General features: G+C 37.1%; 1 protein-coding gene and 1 long non-coding RNA gene across 2 annotated transcripts in view; both read left to right on the plus strand.

Moving 5' to 3' along the window:
- The window catches only part of LOC135747192 (uncharacterized), a 40,998-nt gene extending 32,592 nt beyond the window's left edge, over window positions 1-8,406 (plus strand). The window contains exon 4 of the long non-coding RNA XR_010531736.2: window positions 8,306-8,406. This is a non-coding gene — a long non-coding RNA (uncharacterized lncRNA). The remainder of the gene's footprint in view (window positions 1-8,305) is intronic.
- Window positions 8,407-13,225: 4,819 nt separating this feature from the next.
- epha4a (eph receptor A4a) overlaps window positions 13,226-19,884 on the plus strand; it is a 56,382-nt gene continuing 49,723 nt past the window's right edge. The window contains exon 1 of the mRNA XM_065267154.2: window positions 13,226-13,578. Within this exon, the coding sequence (XP_065123226.1) occupies window positions 13,557-13,578 (22 nt within the window). The 5' untranslated portion in view covers window positions 13,226-13,556. The remainder of the gene's footprint in view (window positions 13,579-19,884) is intronic.

The raw sequence follows: 19,884 nt of genomic DNA on the forward strand, positions 1-19,884 counted from the left end.
CATAAGTAAATCTACAGTAGCAGGCTGTGTGTTGGTGGGCTATTGCCCTTCTCAATGACTCGGTGGATAGACTTCATTAGAATTCCAAGCAATTAATTATCAGTGATGTGATTTTGTGTAGCATCTTCTGGTGACTGCAGATGCAGGTAGACCTCCACAGAGTTATTTTACAGTAGTTTATTTCTGATAACAAGGGAAATAAATGATAATTAAATGACCTTTGTTCATATATAATTTTTTATGCATATTAACCATTACATTGAGCTGACGTTACTTGGTAAAATTATTTTATAAAATGTAGAGCTCGACCGATATATCGGCAGGCCGATATTAGGCATTTTCCAAACTATCGGTATCGGCATTCATAATGGCCGATAAATAAATATTTAAAAAAAAACGGACGAAACAGCCTTCATTAGATTTCCTCACTGTTGGTGTTTTTGACAGAGCGCTCTGAACCAGTAGCTGCTGGTGGGGTCCAGATTTTGGCGTCTAGCCACTGCCTGAGTCAAGTGATCAGCAATTTATATTTTGCTGTTGTTGTTATTTTTCAGAACTTAACAGAATTTGTCTCCAGTCCTATTCAAAGTTATATTTATGAACCAAGTCTTTTAAAACTGGTAACTTTGATTTGGTTGTTGTTGTGTTTTCGTTCAAAGGCCTTTACGTTTCATATCTTAAGTTTGTATTTTTATACATTTTATTTATCAGAACTTTAATATGTTTTGATGTTCCTCTGTTCTGTTGTGACAATAAAAGAAATAAAAAAAGTTTCTTTTTAAAATGCATTATCATATTATTTTAGTTAAAACTCATAAATAACTACAAATTACTAATATTAGGGAAATCTGTTAATGTTTTGTTGCGCGTTTCTGGAATTAAAAACATAAAAATATAAAATATATCGGAACATCAGATTTTAAAACCAACAAACAATTGTATCGGTATCGGCCTTCAAAATCCTTTATCGGTCGGGCTCTAATAAAATGTTACAGGTCCTTGAATACTTGTTTGGCGGTCAAACTTCTTCCCACTGTTGTGATCCATGTTTGTCGTCTCCCCTCATCTTTAGCAAACCAAAACATTTTGTTTTCGACAAGGTATTTGTGTCAGAGATCAGTTTAGCCACTAGCCAGACCAATAAATAAATACAGACCGGAAGTTCACTTCGGTTCAGGTGCATAACCATGACAACGTGTGTGTGTCCATCTATAAAACACATTTGATAATTGATCATCTTCCACACATCAGACACAGTCTCTGCTATCTGCATCAACCTAAAAAGCTTACATTTGTGGTATTTTGATCATTTTAGTATATTGTGCAACCCTGTCAAATATCTAAACAAAAAATGAACAACAAAAAATAAACAATTTACTCTTATGTGTTTATTAAATAGTTTGACTAGTTTGACATGCTTCCATATATTACAACCCAGTCTCACCCCATGTCGTCAATATTTGACGACACTTGACCATTCGTCATATGTTGACGCGAAGGGTATACCTTTCGCGTCATTTTTTGACGAACTGGGGACTTCAATACTATTACGTCCGTTGCATTCTCTTTCCTATTTTCTTACCATTTCCGCGTCGGTTTAGGGTTAGATTTACATAATGACATCCCTACCCAAACCTAACTCTAACCCCAACGCCAGGTGACAACTGTTTCATTTCGCGTACCTAACTCTAACCCCAACGCCAGGTGACAACAGTTTAATTTCGCGTACACTGTTTAATTTTGCGTAATCTAACCCTAAATATGACGAATGGTCAAGTGTCGTCAAATATTGACGACATGGGGTGAGACTGTGTTATATATTACAGATGGTTTCTAATTTGACTATTTATGGGTATATGCTTTTTGTCAACTATAACAACATTTCTGCCAAATTCTACACTGAAAAAAAAATGATTCATTCAATTTACTCAATTTTTTAAGGTAATTGGTTGCAATCAATTTATTTAAGCTCCATTTAAACAAATGTTTGTTGTTTTGTTTTTTCACATTTTTTGTTTAAATGTAGCTTAAATATATTGATTGAGACCACTTACCTTATAAAAATTAAATTGAATGAATATTTTTTTCAGTGTAATAAAATATGTTTTATTTTAATTGATTTGGAGAAAACTGAAACCGGACAAACTAAGAAAAATATGCAGTGTTTTTTAACACAATAATGTTTTTTTAGGGATGCATAATGATTAATCGCGATTAATCTGTAGCAGAATAAAAGTTTTTGTTTACATTATGTGTGTGAACTGTGTATAATAATTATGTATACATTAATATGCACACATGCATGTATAATTTGAAGAAAAAAATATATTTATATAATTAATATAAATTATACATAAATAAATAAATTATACATAAATTATATATACAAATGTATATACACGCACGTAAACATTTCTTAAATATATACATGCATGTGTCTGGATTTATCTATAGAATAAGTTATTATACACAGTTCAACACGTATATGATGTAAACAAAAAAAATATTCTGGTATAGATTAATTCGATTAATTGTTATGCACCCCTATTTTAAATGTATTTTAGGAACGATTCAAAAGTGAATAAGAGAATAATCCTGATTTTTTTTAATCAGATCTTTCATTTGTTTTTTTACTTGCTGTTGGGTGACTGTGTCACTGCTGCTGTTTGCTTTTGTTCAATTCACCAGACAGGTTGAAATGGTGATTAAAAGCAAAGCGGAGTGGTCAATTTTTTTCCGTGGCTGTATATTTTACATTTATGCATCTGGGAAATGCTTTAATCCAAAGAGGCTTACAATGCATTCAAGTTATTCATTTTATCAGTAAGTATATTCCCTAAAAGTCGAACTCATGGCCTTTGCGCTGCTAATGCTGGGCTTACCAATTGAGCTCCAGAAGCATATTATTACCTATAACTTTACTACTTTCAATGTTTAACACATTTTGCTACGTTTAATTCCAAACAGATTTTTACTGGTGGTTTGAGCAAAAGGCTTGACTTGAGCTCTAAGCACTCCCATGGCTTATGTAAAACGCAATTAGTAATAACTAGACGTACACTTTAATGGATTGGAGCTCATTTAAGTCCGTAATAAAATCGGACCACAGTGGCATCGTAAATTTGGCTTCCTAAGCTTGAATAAAAAATGTTTTCATGCTGGTCCAGTTAATTCGCACACATCTAGAGTAAACAAACTCCCAAAATTTCACCAAAAGGCAGGAATTCCATCCCTACAGCTGGCTTACTAAATGTTTTGATTTCTCTCAATGGGAGGCATGACATAGGGGGTATACAAGGAATGGGGTATCTTGTTCAAAGAGCCAGAAAAATATGCAACGCTTTTAGAGATGGTCAGAAAAGCCAGGCAGTTATGTGGCTGTACGTTATCCTCCTCCAGTCGAGTGCATCAGAGGTTAATGCTCTTCATCTTTACATCACTGCAGTATCTTCATAGGCAATTACATAATCCATAAATTAGACATACTGGCAGTAGGTCGTTTACATATTTCTCTGCCTGTCTCTGTGTTTTATTACCCAACGCGCTCAGCATACATGTAAAACCACTATGAGTTTATGTTGGATAAAATTTATGGCCGATTTTACAACAACCCACAGAAACATTGCAGATGGACTGACCCAGCCTGAATCCCCTGATTTGTTTATACTTTTTCAGCGTGAAATCTGTGGAGACTGATTTAGACTTTATACTGTACTTCTTCGAAAGCTACAGCACAATTAAATCAGACAAAATATTATGCGAGGGGCAGATGATGTGTAATGACAGGCGTTTGAAATCGGCTGGCTCAGATTCCGTAAGCTTATCGGTACGGATGGGATACCACATTACAGTGACTTTTCTTCTCTGGAATACGAACTGGAATTTTCTGAGGCTCCTGTCACTCTGTAAGAGTCCACGGGTGTTTGTCATTGTATGTGCATGGCAGAGAAACAAAAAAAAAATGCATGCTAAGTGAGAGACACACAGCAGGCATTCCACAGCAAACTGTCACTTCATCCCCCTTTAGCTCACACATTGTGGGCGGCAGCTTGACATCTGTGTGTATTTGTGGCCGTGAGTGGGTCGGTGTGTGTCCGTGGATGTGTTACTGATGTGTGCAGGAAAGAAGTTTTGTTTGTGTATAAAAGACCGTGACAGAATGTATATGCTTTGATGTCACTCTATCATGTGTTTGTGTGTACTGAAGCAGAGAGAGGGAGACAGAGAGACATGTATAAATAGAGGATATCTCTCTGGCGTGTTAGCAGGCTTAGAATCTCAATAGGCTACAGTATGAGTCAGTGAGTTGTGAATGAATGAATCCCATACCATTTCCAGATCACTTTTTTATCTCAAAATCAAAAGACATTTAGATTTTGCATTCACAGAATGAGGGCTATTTTGGGACGATTATATGGAATGCATACTGTATTACTGACATTGTTTCATTTATATCAAGCACACTTAAAGGTATAGTTCAACCAAAAAAAAAAATATATATATATATTATAATTTCACACTTAAGTTGTTTCAAACTTGTACAATTTTCTTTGTTCTGCTTAACACAAAGGAAGATATTTTGAGCAATGTTTGTAACAAGGCAGTTTTTAAGCACCATTGACTTTCATAGTATTTTTCTTACCTAATGTGGAAGTCAATTGTGCTTCTGTTTCCTGCTTGATTAGAAAATATCTTCCTTTGTATTCAGCACAACCTGAAGGTAAGTAGCCTTAATAAATTTTCATTTGGGTGAACTATCCTCTCACATCCGACATCCGTAACATTTTTGGTTCAAAATAAAAATGGGATAGTTCATTAAAGGGATAGTTCACCCAAAAATAAAAATTCTGTTATCATTTTCTCATCCTCATGTTGTTGTACATCTGTATGAATTTCTTTCTTCCGATGAACACAAAAGAAGATATTTTGAGAAATGATGGTAAGCACATAGCTGATTGTAACCATTGACTTCCATAGTAGGAAAACAAATACGATGCATTCAGTGGATACCATCAACTGTGTGATTACCATCATTTATCAAAATATCTTCTTTATCATTTATCACAATACTGCCATTATATTTTCCTACTATGGAAGTCAATGGTTACAATCAGCTGTGTGCTTACCATAATTTATCAATTTAATCTTCCATTGTGTTCATCAGAAAAAAGAAATTCATACAGATTTACAACAACCAGTCCCTCCAGAAAAGCGTGATTATGCGTTCGCATGATTCAATGCATAATCAGCCAAAGTCTGCATGTTTTTGCGGGGGCCGCAAAGAGTTAAAGAGTTATCGTATCGGCCAAAATTTCCATATCGGTGCATCCCTAATAAAAATGTTGCATTTACTTCACACATGCGCAGCCATGTCCCCTGTTGTCATGGGAATGTTAGGAAGTGACGTAATTACGTGATGTGAACATCAATGAAAAGCTGCAAACATTTTCACAATACATTTTTTTAAACAGTGATTGCGATAGCTTAAAGCCAAAATGACCGTGTGTTTTTTCATTTAGATTATTATAAATGGTAACATGTACTATGAACTTTCCTGTAATAAAGTATAATATTATCATACCCATTCTCACCAAGATGCGTACAAATGACACGCAGTGTGATTATCGTGCAATAGATACGCTAAATTCCGCTTTTTCGTGCATATGATACGCCAGTCCTTCCCATTCACTTATATGGCGAATCGTTTCGTGTCGTTTTATTTATTGTTTTCTCATTTGTTTTCTGTTTTTTACCATTGTCGCTTGGGTTTAGGGTTAGAACAACTTTTTGTTATATAAAAATGACATCCTAACCCAAACCCCATCTCTAACCCCAACTCCAAGCGACCATGGCTTAAATATAGACAAAAACATAGAGAAACCTGTATATTAAATAACCTGCTTAAAAAAATCTGAAATCTAACCCTAAACCCAAGCGACAATGGTAAAAAAAACAGAAATCAAATAAGAAAAAAATAAATAAAACGACACGAAACGATTTGCCATATAAGTGAATGGGAAGGACTGGCGTATCATATGCACGCAAAAGCGGAATTTGGCGTATAAATTGCACGATAATCACACTGCGTGTCATTTGTACGCATCTTGGTGAGAATGGGTAGGAACATCATACAGAACAGTTATTTATATTTCAGTGAGCATAAAATCAAAGCAGTTTAACAAATTTTGGCATAATACTGTAAGCCAGTGGTTCTCAAACTGGGGGCTGTGGCCTGCAAGATGGTGCCAGGGGGGGCCCAGTTTGATGATTTTATAAAATACATTAATTTATTGTATAAATTCTGTGTAATTAAACATAAAAAAATAACTTTATAAAAAATAATGTTACTAACCAACAGCAATACTTTGTATAATTTATTATGTTGTGTTTTCAAGAAAATTGTAAGGTTTAGACATTTTTCATTTCATAAATTTTTTGGGGGGAGGTCAGCAAGGCACCAGGTACCAGGGGGGCCGCACACTAAAAAAGTTTGAGAAACACTGCTGTAGAATATATGAATATATAAATTATTTAAATGTATTTTTAATGTAAAAGATAAAGAAATGTACATATTACACTAATCTTATCAATTTTTCGCAGTAATGTGATTAATAAATTAGCTTAAATTGTCATTATAATGTCACAATACAAACCAAATAAGTTTAATGGTCCTATAGGCTTTATTTCTGCAAGCAAAATTGAAATCTGACAATCTTTTGATTGTAGGGTGAAATGTGACCTGATACTATACACGTAACAGGTTTTGTGACATTCTCGACTGTATTTGTCTCCCGTGTGTTTGTAGACAGTGAGTAAACATCTTTCACACAGGGATAGAAAATGACATTGAGATGGGGGTAGTTGTCTTGCAGTCTTTGTTTGTCAATGGTCATCCTATTAACAAGCACCAAACCCTAAACCTTAATGATATGCTGTTGGGTACATAGATGGACTAGCAGTAGCCTGATACTGATTACCCTGAGATAAAGCAGGGCTTGAATAGGGACTGTAATCCAGTCGTAATTTGTGTTTGCTCAGCGCAGATGTGCAGCCATTGAATGATGACAGCGCTAAGAGACCACCCCTGTATTCAAGGGCGCATGACAATCATCCAAAATGAAATGAGAGATTACAGTGGATTATTGGTCTGAAGAGAAACGTGCAAATTAGAAACAGAAATTTAATCGTGTGTGTGTGTGTGTGTGTTAATGTTCCCGGTACAGTAGAAAAAACTGAACTATTTTCTGTGTTAAAGGTTATGCACATTATGGCACACCACACACTATAGGTGCAAAACAGTTAAATCTAGGATTTTCTTATTTTTTATCCTGATGTTTGTGGTGTATCAATTTGGAAACCTTATAAGATGTAAAAAATCTTTTGGTGTGTACCCAGCATTAATAACTTAAGAATGAGATTTTTCCAGAATGTCATTATATTCACTGTTTTGAATTTGGTGACTCCTTAGCTTGCATAGCCTCAGATGATAGGAAAGTGTCTATTGAATGCACACTTCTAGCCTAAGGTATTAGGTCATCTGTGTATCCATCACATTTTCATGTACTGTTTTTCGAATAGTATGAATTTGGACATACTGCTATATAGTATGGAAGCAGGCATTTTCAAAAGCAGTGTTTTCTTAGTAAATATACAGGAAGGCCCTAAAACTGTGGGTATAATAATTTAGCAATAAATAGAATTTTTTTTTGTTTTGGATGGAGTATATAACAAGTCAAAATCTAGACAAAAATCTTTGAATATTTTGTTTCTCATTTAAATACATATTTTAAAAGAATTCTTACATATTGTTTTTTTACTTGACAACAAGACAAGATACAGGATTTGTGGTCTGTAAAAGCCTCTCTGTGTTTCGTCGTCCATGTGTGTGTGTGTGTGTGTGTGTGTGTGTGTAACACATTTGAGTTTATTTTGGATCAGCGGTGCTGTGGTTTGTGTGTTTCCCTCAGACCACATTCCGATTTTTCGACCGCTTGCCAGCTCCAGTTGAGATGGAAGTGATTCTCAGTCTGTCCAGAAATGTATGACTCGGATGGGGCCTGTGTTTTTGCATGTGCGTGTGTTTTTGGCTGAACACACAAACATCTAGCGGCACCAGTGTATGCTTCACTTTTAATTTAGCATTTGCTTTCTTTACGAGCGTGGACGCTGTGTGTGTGCGCGAGTGTGACTCTGTTCGGGTCTCCATATGGAGATATTTACTCAGATGTCATGACCCAACTGTGGAAAATCAGTGTGTGGATCTGAAACCACAGATCTGTGCTGAGCCGGGCTTTGCATCTCACAGGTACTCCCACGTACTCCGAAGAGAACCACGGGGGGGCGAGTCCGTCCTTTGTTACGCCCCTCCCTTCAGGAAGAGCCAGGACAGAGAGTGGGAGCGCAGCTGAAACCCTTTTCTGTCCCATCTTTGGTGTCGGGAAGGCTTTAAACTCACTTCGACAAGAACAAAACAACCCTGTGGTGATCTGTCTCTCTCTCGTTCATTCTCCTTTTCCTTCTCATTGACTCCGTAGGAGCCTCCATGCAACGGGAGATCAGACCGGAGTGCGGATTGGAAATAAGCATACTGACCCCCAGACCACATTTACCCACACCCATCCGCAGATTACAAGCCCCTCTGTGGCCGGGGCATGCCATCGACATTATTAATGGCTGCTAAAATGTGGCTACCTCAAGGTCCAGAGTAGAATAAATATCATTCATCACCGGCACAATTCAAACAAGCAAGACAGATGAGTATTAAAGTACATTCTTTTAGCCAGTGGGGATAAATGCAGTGTGTGCGTGCGTATACTTGGAAGGGATATGTGTAACAAGAGGGGGAAAAGTGAAATATTTTGACTTCAAGTGTACGTAGAGGGCAAACACTGTGTTGAACATTTAGCGCATAATAACCGTGTTACAAATAGCCCGTCACACCATGGTTTATTCACACTCAAGGACGCTATAGAGGTCCAAAAAGATGGCACTTCTGATTGATTTGCTAAAGCATGCATGATCACATTTATTTATCAAAGACCGTTGGTTGTCTGCTTCTTATCCGCACATGTTTTGTTTCAGAAACATCTATGCAATATGCTGGATGATGTCATTTTTTAATACGTCTGCTCATCTGCAACAAGTTGCTAAATCGTCCCCGTCGGATGTTAGAATGACATGCAACAGAACTTTTTTTGACGTTAATGGTTTCGAAAGCATGCGAATCTGCTCTTTTTAATATTTATCATATGTTTGTACACAATTGTGACACTAATGTACAAATACAATGTAATGCTTTCCAGATGAGATTTCTGTAATGCACATGTGCTAACTGGGCAGCAGTTGTGTCTTTTTTGTTGTAAGAGACCACAGTGTCAGCGATAGCTCATAAATCCTAGCACACATTTACCAATAGTTATTTTAGCACTCACTCATTCATTTTTGTGCGTTTGTGGTATGGTTATAGTTTCAGATGATAATACCATGGTACGTCGATATTTAATGATTACCATATTTATACAGTATGCTTTGGAATTTAGGTACCACGTTTAGAAGCGGTCACTGTGACGGTACCCTTTATAAAGATCATAATATGTAAGACACTGTAAGAAAAAGTACATGTTCATGCAGCCTTAATTTGTAATTAATTCAACTTGAAATTTTTAGTTAAGTAAAAAAAGTTAAATAATAATTTTAAGTTGAATTAACTCAAACACTTACTTTTTAAGTTGAAATAACTAATCTGTTTTACAGTGCATTGAAAATAAATAAAAAATCTGGTTGCACATGATTGAATTGAGTTTTTATAAAATGATTTTTCTTAAAAAAAAATGTTGGATCTACATAATTTAATTATGTACACCAGTTCAACATGATTCAATCAAGTTTTCTTAAAATGAAATTAATTTTAATTTGTGTTAATTTTAAGAAAACCTAATGTAATCATGTGCAACCGATGTCCAAGTTTTTTTTCAGTGGATTTACGTACAAAAATGTATAAATTTGGTACCAATATGTACCTTTGAAATAAAATAGGTACAAAGGTGTATATTTAAAGGGTAGCTCCCAAGTGACAACTTTCGTACCTTTAATTGGTACCTGAGAAATAAAAAGTGCAAAATACAAAGGTATTGTAAAAAGTAAAAAGTTGGATCAACTTCAAAAAATGTATTTAACTGGTAGCACTTAAAAAATTAAGTTTTATCAACTTAAAATTTAATTTTAGGTGACAAAAAGACCAATTGAAGTATATGAAGAGTTTGGTTCCAAAACGTAATAAATCCATTTTGATTAAATTTGGTAATAATGTGTTTTCTATACCAAGAAAGTGACAAGATGAAAACCACTATTTTCTTTCACATAGCATTTTTTAAATATAATTAGGGATGCACCGATATGGAACATTTGGCCAATACCGATAACCGATAACTCTTTATATTTGGGGGCCGATAACCGATATATATATAGGCCGATAAATATTCATATTAATTTCATAATAAAAAACTCCCAGACCGCGGACATCTTGTCTTTGCACTAGACTAGCATACTCTTCTTGAGCCCGCGACATGTGTCATCTTCGTGCTATGTCACAGAAAGCACCAATCAAAACTCCACATGGCCAGCAATGAGCAAGTGAAGTGGTTCAACAAACCGAAATAATCCATCATTTATCGGCCTAATTTTGCTATCAGACCGATAACCGATAATATTAAAAATAAGCAGTTATCGGCCAATAACGGTATGTCGGCCGATATATCGTGCATCCCTAGATATAATAACATTAAAAATTCAAATTCATAATTTGATTTTCAAAGATTTATTATAAAAACTGATTATTTTTTCTGCAAAATGCAATAAATCCATGACAAGTTTTTTTCAAAATGCTATAAATCTATTGAATCAAAATATAAATGTGCATTCATCTTTGCCATGTTATATTCATTTAGTTGACTAGTGCTATACACTGATTAAACATCAATGGCATTAATCAAAACACTTACTTTTTCATATAAGAACTCTGTCATTGCTGCTTTCATCCTTGGGACGTCGTTGCTGAACATTTATGACAGCGATCAGGAGTAAAATATTTTTGTCCTGCTCGATTTTCGTTGACTTTGAGTAAAATAATGAAAAGTTTTTCATAAGATCGTCTCGGGTCAATGTGTTAGCATGACAGAAGCTTGATGCAATGGTGTGAGAACAAACAACAGCCAGCATTTTTCCGTTGCCTAAATGACTTATGTTTCTTCTTTTTCTTGCGTAAAATTAAGAATTTACTATTTAATACTGACTGATACGATACTGATTTTGGTGGTAACTACTTTTTTTTTAAATGGCGCTTATCGTGTTTTGGAACCAAACTCTTCATATTTTTTATATACTTATATTTTTATAAAAATTTATCCAACTTTTTACAGTGCATGCATTTTAAGGTTAAAAAACCTGAATGTATAGTTTAGTTGTTATTGAAATGTTAGTATTCAATGAAATTGCAGCCAAGCCTTTGACTCCCCGGCATTGGGTCCGAGTACCTGGCAAAGAAAGTCTTTCACTGTTGACTGTTCGCCCAAAATTGGACTAAAGAATTTTAATGGACTCAGGCAAATGGGAGCTAATTGGAGAGAAGTAGCGGTAAGGGAAAGGTGGAGGGAAACAAATGGACTGTAGAAAGAGTCAAGTTACAGAGAGGCACATGGGGAAGGATAGACACCATTGCAATTAAATGGAAACCGAACTTTAAGAAAGCCGAAGGGAGGGAGCGCATGAGAAACAGTCGAATTTCGAGCCCAAGCAAAAGGCATCGCATTCCTTCAGTAAATTGCTGTGGTTGAGAATAAAGACGACGCAAAGGATGTCAGTCAGGCTATTGAGGGGCTGTAAATCATATTATGTCCTGTGCTTACATCTTATATAACCATCTTTCAATGCTGTCATAGCCTTGCTGCCTGTTTAGGGGAGGTTTTTCTGGTTTTCCTAATTGTGGTTGATGTTGTTTATCGCAAGCGATGTGGCTACACAAAGCATAAGATGTAAATGTCTTTCACAAACATGTGGTGGAAAAGCGCAAAATTACACTTGACAGTGTTTAAAGACATCAGATTGGCTTAGGGCTGGGACAACGCGTCGACGTAATCGACGACGTCGACGCAAAAAATACGTCGACGCAAAATATGCGCGTCGATTCGTCAGACCCAAAAAAGCGGCGCAGTAGTAGCAACGCGAGTTGCTTCAGTCCACGCCGGTTTCACACAACAAGGGTGAGCAGTGGCTGCGGCCGCGCGGCGCGTGGTTTTCTCAGCGCCCATGTTAACAAGCATGCACCCCGCTGCATAAGCAGCGCGAGCTCGCGGCTCGAAACGGATATAAACGGAGGTCGGAGCCAGCCGCAAATACTTGGGCGGCTCTGTAGCAACAGTGCTGCAATCGTATCTGCGTGGTTCTGCTGCGCTGCTCACGCTCAATTAAAGTGAAAGTGCTTTTTTTATGGTTTAAATGCTCGTGGATTTACGCGAAAAAGTGTCATTTTACCATTAAATCATGAATGTGATGCCAAGTGTGTTTTAAACAGTCATTTGAGCAATTTAACAGAAAGCAATGAAATATGTCACTGTTGCCAGAAGACTGCGCTTTCATTCACTCTCTGTCCAGCAGTAAATGAGTCCTAATCTATCTTAACAAACTTAAGAGAAAGAGATTTAATAATATATGTGCTTCTTAAGTCTATAATAAGTCTATCTTAAGTTTATATCTGTCATTAAATGGACTAGAACAGCACGAAAACAATGTGGATTAAACAAATCTAGTTATAAAAATTACACAGACCATCAAAAGGCACACTGAAGAGGTTTTGCTCATAAATGCATGTAAAATAAAGTAATTTGAACTTGAGATTTTTATACGGTTACTTAACTGCACAGTATGCACTGCAAATGCTTTACTGAATGCTACCTCTGTCTAAGAATGCATTATTTTGCACTTGTATAGTCTTTTTTTTTTTGAAATTTTAAGAGCAATAAAGATATATTGAAATGTTTACATTCAGATATGTAAATCAACATGTATAACTTGCTATTAGTTAATTAATGGGGAGATAATCGAGAATCGAATCGAATCGAAGTCGAATCGGACTGACAAAATGAATCGTTAGATTAATCGATGCATCGAAAAAAGAATCGCTAGATTAATCGTTAAAAAAATAATCGTTTATCCCAGCCCTAGATTGGCTGTGTGATTTTGTTGCTTTGCGCAGCATTTCAGCTTTCATAAAATAACTCTGCAATAGAAAAACTAGTATCAGGCCAAAGTGTGGTTTGGATAAAAGATTTTTGCCGGTCATGTGAGACACATGGGGCATTAGGGCTGACATGAGCTGTTGAGAGGTATTTTTAGACGCGGGTCTTATCTAAACTTTCAGAAGCCTGAACCTTGGTCCTTCATCTTGCCAGGTCAGGCACTGAAAAGAGATCGACGGGCATCATGGGAACCGAACGAGTGGTGGAGCCAGAGGGGTCAGCTGGTGACCTCACAGTGTGGCTGGGCAGATCGCTGACAGTCGGATGAGACCAAGACCACCAACAGGTCTATTTTTTCCAGTCCCTCTCACTAGGTTTTACTCTCACACACATTTATGCACACAATGATTTGCTTTAAAGGGGACATATTATGAAAATCTGTTCCATGTTTAAGTTAATTGAGTCCCCAGTGCTTTTATCAACATAGAAAATATAAAAAAGAACTACCCAGTAACTTTTTGGTAAACTACTCTCCGCAAGCATGTGAAATAATAGGTCATTGAAATTTTGCTCCCCTTGTGATGTCAGAAGGTCTTTTTATTTATTTGGTATTTCTATGTATATTTTGTATAATTTTTGTTAAAGTTTGTTAAATATAAGTTTAAAAGTTGATCGTTTGAAAGGTCATTCTTAAAGGATTAGTCCATTAAAAAATCCAGATAATTTACCACCATGTCATCCAAAATGTTGATGTTTTTCTTTGTTCAGTCGAGAAGAAATTATGTTTTTGAGGAAAACATCCCAGGATTTTTCTCATTTTAATGGACTTTAATGGACACCAACACTTTACACTTAACTCAACACTTAACAGTTTTTTTCAACGGACTTTCAAAGGACTCTAAACGATCCCAAACGAGGCATATGGCTCTTATCTACAGTAACGAAACAATTGTAATTTTTGACAAGAATATCAATAAATAAAAAATATGCACTTTTAAACCACAACTTCTCATCTATCTCCGGTCCTGTGATACGCCCACGCGATCTCACGTGTTACATATATGAAACGCACATTTGCGGACCATTTTAAACAATAAACTGATACAAAGTCATTAATTGGTATCATTCGACATACAACACAACGTCTAAACGGTCCTCTTTCAACACACTTGTAAACACTGGGGCGTAGTTTCGCATACATCATCCGTGACCTTTTGACGTCATGACGTATTGCATGATGTAGCGCTGGTGCGTCACATGACCGGAGATAGATGAGAAGTTGTGGTTTAAAAGTGCATATTTTGTATTTTTCTTGTCTTGCATCGTTTGGTATAGTTTAGAGTCCTTTGAAACTCCGTTGAAAAAATTATTAACTCTTCCGCCGCCATTGACAAGATATCTTGTCAATTAAGAGAAAAGGCTTCTCCGCCAATGACGAGATTTTCCGTCTTTCCGCAACTTATACAACCCGGAAGTAGCGCCTCACGTGAAAGAGAAAGAACTCCGTGTATGTTTTAAGATCGCTCTGCATCTGATCTCTATCAAAAGTCCTTCGCAAAAATGGAATTATCTCAGCTTTTTGCTCAAAATTGGGGGTTTTTGAAGAAACCTACCCATGTTTACTAATGAAGGTAGGATGAAACGTTTTTTTTTTTTTTTTGAAAGCAGAGGGTCTGTTTTTTCATCTGATATATTGTTTGTTTATATATTTAAAGAAGAACATTTTCTGGAAGGCATTAAACTTTTGTGAAAATCATGAAAAATGCTTGCGCTGGCTGGCAACTTTTTTTTAAAACGCTGGCGGGGAAAGAGTTAAGTGTTGAGTTAAGTGTAAAGTGTTGGTGTCCATTAAAGTCCATTAAAATAAGAAAAATCCTGGAATGTTTTCCTCAAAAAACATAATTTCTTCTCGACTGAACGAAGAAAGACATCAGCAATGACATGGTGGTGGGTAAATTATCTGGATTTTTTTAAAGAAAATGGACTTATCCTTTAAAACAAATTCAGTATTTACAATTGTGAAATTATGCATATATAATGAACATCCTTACCACTGTCCTGTTTTGCTCTAATCAAAATAAAATTATATCAAATCATATACTCCACCAAAGTAAAGCCCATGATGACTTTTGCCTGAAAATGAAATGAAAATTCTCCCTCTTTATTTGGACAATCGTTTATTTTTTGGTGTAGCCCCTCCCACAATGAAAAGTAACGGTACAAAATTATGCCTGACAGCTGTGTACAGTGTTTAATATTTTTGGTTAAAATGTTGTAGGATTAAGTTTCCTTCATTAGTATAAAAGCTGTATAAAGCGTCAATTAAAAACAAAATAGTCAAGTATCCCAAAACCAAACATATATATTACGTTTGTTTTTGAAAACTTTCCCACTTTCCTATTTTGTTCTGCTCAAAATAAACTCATATGCTTTCAATTCTACCAAAGCGAAACATATTACAGGCCTCTCTGAAGGTCACAGTAATACCAAAATGATTTGTTTGTTTATCAGTGATCATGCCAGCGTGATTACCGCACTAATTACTGCAGTCAAAGTGTAAAATATTACCAAGTGTGAGACGATGCCTCCGCTCACGCTGCAATATTCATATCACAATCATGCTATTACTGTAAACGTGGCTCACTTTACGACAGCAGTAATTAAAAACTGCTTTGATCGCACGTATCTGTGGCAGCTTAGCACCGCCGTACTGTCGGTAATTAACACTGCCGCCCCATCTTACGCTTTCTTAATGAAATCACTCAGACAGATCATAGATTTCTCATTCATCTCCGCAGACCAGGCCTAGGCAACTCACCTCCATAAAGTACGGTGAGACTGTAAGCACGATTTTGCAAATCTCTCTTTCTCTTTCATTCTTATCGCTGAAATCAATAATTTAAGCTGCTGAAATTAAAGCTGTACTTTTGCCTTCGGGTAAGGCTTAGCGCAATCAGCTTGTTCTAGTAAAAGAGGACGTAAGAAACCATGTAATGATAGAATGATATATGAATGGTTTTCACAGTGTAGCTATTGTAATTTCTGGCGACTTGGAAAGGAGAGACTTTACCGCGTTCCAAGCCCTGCTTTAAAAATCAATATGCCAAGATGAACAGATGGTAGAAGGCATTGTGGCCGGAATCCTGTACGCCATTATGTGATATTTACATACCTAACTAGGTGGCTGACGCTCCAAGATCCAGTCAACTTCTGTCTCAAGACCTCAAGCCCCACATACGATGATTTATTAGGGTCCTGGCACTGGTGAAACCCGCTACCTGGCTGCTTTCCGCGGGTGTGTGCGATACATGTGTGTCAGTTTGCTACTTGGCATGTGTATGTCGGTTCATTTCCATATGTCTGGGTTGCTATGTGTGCATATGCATGTGTATGTTTATACATTTGAGTGTTTATAACCGAGTGCATTCGTAAAAATGCCTTTTTAAAATAAAAAATTGCTTTGGTGTCTCGTGCACATCAAATTGTACCTCTCGGCTCACAGACAAATGGCACAGGACGTTTAAACAGAGACACGTGCCATAATTTTGAAATCATTTAAGGTTTGGGTTAACACTAAACAGTGATGGCAGTAAGTTTGGTTTTATGACAAAAGGCAGACTACAGTATTCCATGACAAATCTCATGTCCCACTATTTAAGGATTGGGTATACATAACTCACAGAGAAAGAAGTAACGGACCTTTCTAGAATATCAGAATATTGTAATGCGTTTTACAGTCACGGTTGACGCTCTCTTTCCCTTTCGTTTCTCATTCATATTGTGCTTTTTCCCTTTTCCAGACCTTAGAGTTTCCCGTTGCGATGGGATTGTAATGCCTTCGCTATTCTCATGCCTGCTTATTTTTTAAGTCCTATACGACACCCCGAACTCTTACAACTGGATCCGTCTTCACCGAGCGGCCATTGCGCCACATCTGAAGGTTTCTTGACTACTGTGGGGTTGTGGCTGGCACTAGGCTGTTATTTAAAAAGGAAAATTAGCAAATAGCAGCCGCGTTACAGCAAACCTTGAAGCCGTGTGGCTCATGGTCCACACCACTGTGGGATGTTTGCCAATGGGGGTCTGAGGAAATAAAGAACGGCAGTCTGTGACCGTTTCCTTCGTTTTAAAAGTGGTCACACTTCAAGATCTTTGATTTTGTAAAAGATGTCTCTATGGGGTTCGAAAGCCCTCCGGTGCAGTGAAGCCAATGAAAATTGGTGGACATGTGGGTATAGAGTCTTCTCAACAGATGCTACAAGTAGCAATAGAGACTTTGTGTCACAGTGTATTTAGCATTTACATAAAAACAGCCCAAACTCGAGTACATTGATTGTTGGGTATCTGATGGCATAGTTGGGAAAACATCAGGGACTGTGCTGTTGGTGATTAGGAGCTCTTACGCTATCCATTGATTTCTCTTCTGCGCGGGGAAGAGCGGTTGAGATGGCATAGCAGGCTGATAGCTTGTGTTTGATTTGCAGTCTGGAATCCATTCACATGCTCGAGGGTACAGAACAGGACTCCATCTCAGACAAAAAGATTTTGGGGGAAAATCATATATAGAGGCAGAGAAAGGAGACAGGGGGACCACAATTCATTCCTCATTTTTAATAGAAAGAACGTCGTTCTATGCAAAATCGTCAGCGAGGTCTTTTGGGTGTGATGAAAGGCAGATGGATTGCAACAAAGAATCTTCTCTCTTCATTCGGTCCGTCTGAATGGCTATAGAAACATCTAGTAACCGTACATCTTTATAGAAGATTGAAAACCAATCAATCTCCTATTTTATTAGACTAGGTCACATCTCAATCGTGGGAGCTAAGAGTAAAATAAATGTCTATGTTGTATTTTAAGGCTTGTGTTGTAAAAGGGATTTGTAGCCTTCTCAATAAAACTCTTCGGTTTCTTTGTTCCTCTATCACAAACACCCACACACTTCTTCCAGACTGCTGAGCCCATCCTTTTAATTTGGCCTTCCTGCATTCATCTTTTATAATTTTTTTTACTCCATTATAACCAATCCGTCACTCATTCTGTGTTTGGATGTGTGCAAGATACACATCAGAGTAAAGTCCTGTCCGATATGCATGTAAATTGTTTGGAAAATTTGTTCAGAAAGTAGATGGCGTCTTGTTCGAAGTTGCCAATTACTGACCGCCCAGCGTCCCTTGGGGGTGCACTTTGTGTTAGCATTGCACAATACAGATGTGTGGGCAGATGCCATCTGGGGCTCGAAGAAAACAAAACAGAATGTGGGGGCGCCGTTCAGGGAATTCAGTCCGGAGACCTGAGAATCCAGGAAGAGAATGGAAAATGATCTGACGGTAATCAATCAAAAAAACTGTGACACAAATGACCAAACACAACGGCCCAGAGCACAGCCTCGCAAAAAAACAGACCCCTCCTGTGGCGATTCTCCACCCACTGGTTATCATGCGATCAATAGGCCTACTGCGATATGAGCAGAAGCGATTGGCCAGCGTCGCTAAAAGTGGACCGCCTCTTCGCCGACTAATTGGGCCTTTATGATTGCGCAGTCTTTCGTGCACATCACGAAAATAAAACGCCATTCTTTTCGTCAAACTGAGTGACAATCGATGTTGGGCGCCCAACTCGGAACGCCAGATGCTCCGCCCGAACTCATTATGTAGGGCGAGATGGTTTCTCCGGAGCAACCGCCTCGCCAACAAAGCGTCTCGATCGTGGCCCTAGAGACAAAGTCTTGAACGTCACCTGCTCCTCAGTTTAATGCTATTAAATACGGGAGGCCCCGAACGCATATGGAAAAGAACAAAAACGCTCGTCTCGGCTATACATAAACAGGAAATGCTAGCCGTGGTAAGACGAATCTTGAATGTTTAAGTCTGGGAAGAGTGCGGCCTGGTCCTGTGGGGAAATAAAACATTTGGCAGCCATGCATACTGACCGTCAGTGAAAAAGTATTAAAACTTCGCATTTATTATAAATTGCTGAGACCATCACATCCATTCATAACTGTAATAAAGACATTTATTCTAAAACACTGCTAATGGGGTTTCGTCTTTTTTGATAAATGACATGAGTTTTTTCTACTTTTGATGCTAAAAGCTTTTTCTTAATAAATGCATGTATATTAAAAATAGTTTTTTGTGTTCATAGTTGGGTAAAATATGGATCGGCCTAACTGTCAAGTTTAAATTAACCAGTGCTGGGTTGTTTCATCCCATGGTTAGGTCAAATCTAGATATTTTCCAGATTTATTTTACATATTTTATTATTTATAAAGACTCTATCCATTTAAAAAGGCCTCAACACTGTCATGTACACATGAAAACACAGAGAAACTTAAAAGATAGGTTATCTAGCAGTTCAAAGTTAACACTCCATATATTATACAATAAGCCATAGCTTATGTTAAGTTATATATACATAGCCGTTTTACACGCAGATAACAGGACAGCCTGATTATTTATTTAAGTTTCAGAACAAAAACACTGCGCTCCGATATCTCTCTTTATCCCAGACATGAGCATTTATCTTATAGTGACACAGCAATGAAGTACTACCCCGTTAATGTTAAAAGTATAAACATTGACTTGGTTCTTTCAGCTCTAGGGCGGCACCCAATAACTCAGACAGACTCTCCCTTGCAAGCCATCCATATGCAAAC

The sequence above is a fragment of the Paramisgurnus dabryanus genome, chromosome 6 (assembly GCF_030506205.2).
Source record: "Paramisgurnus dabryanus chromosome 6, PD_genome_1.1, whole genome shotgun sequence".
NCBI lineage: Eukaryota > Metazoa > Chordata > Actinopteri > Cypriniformes > Cobitidae > Paramisgurnus > Paramisgurnus dabryanus.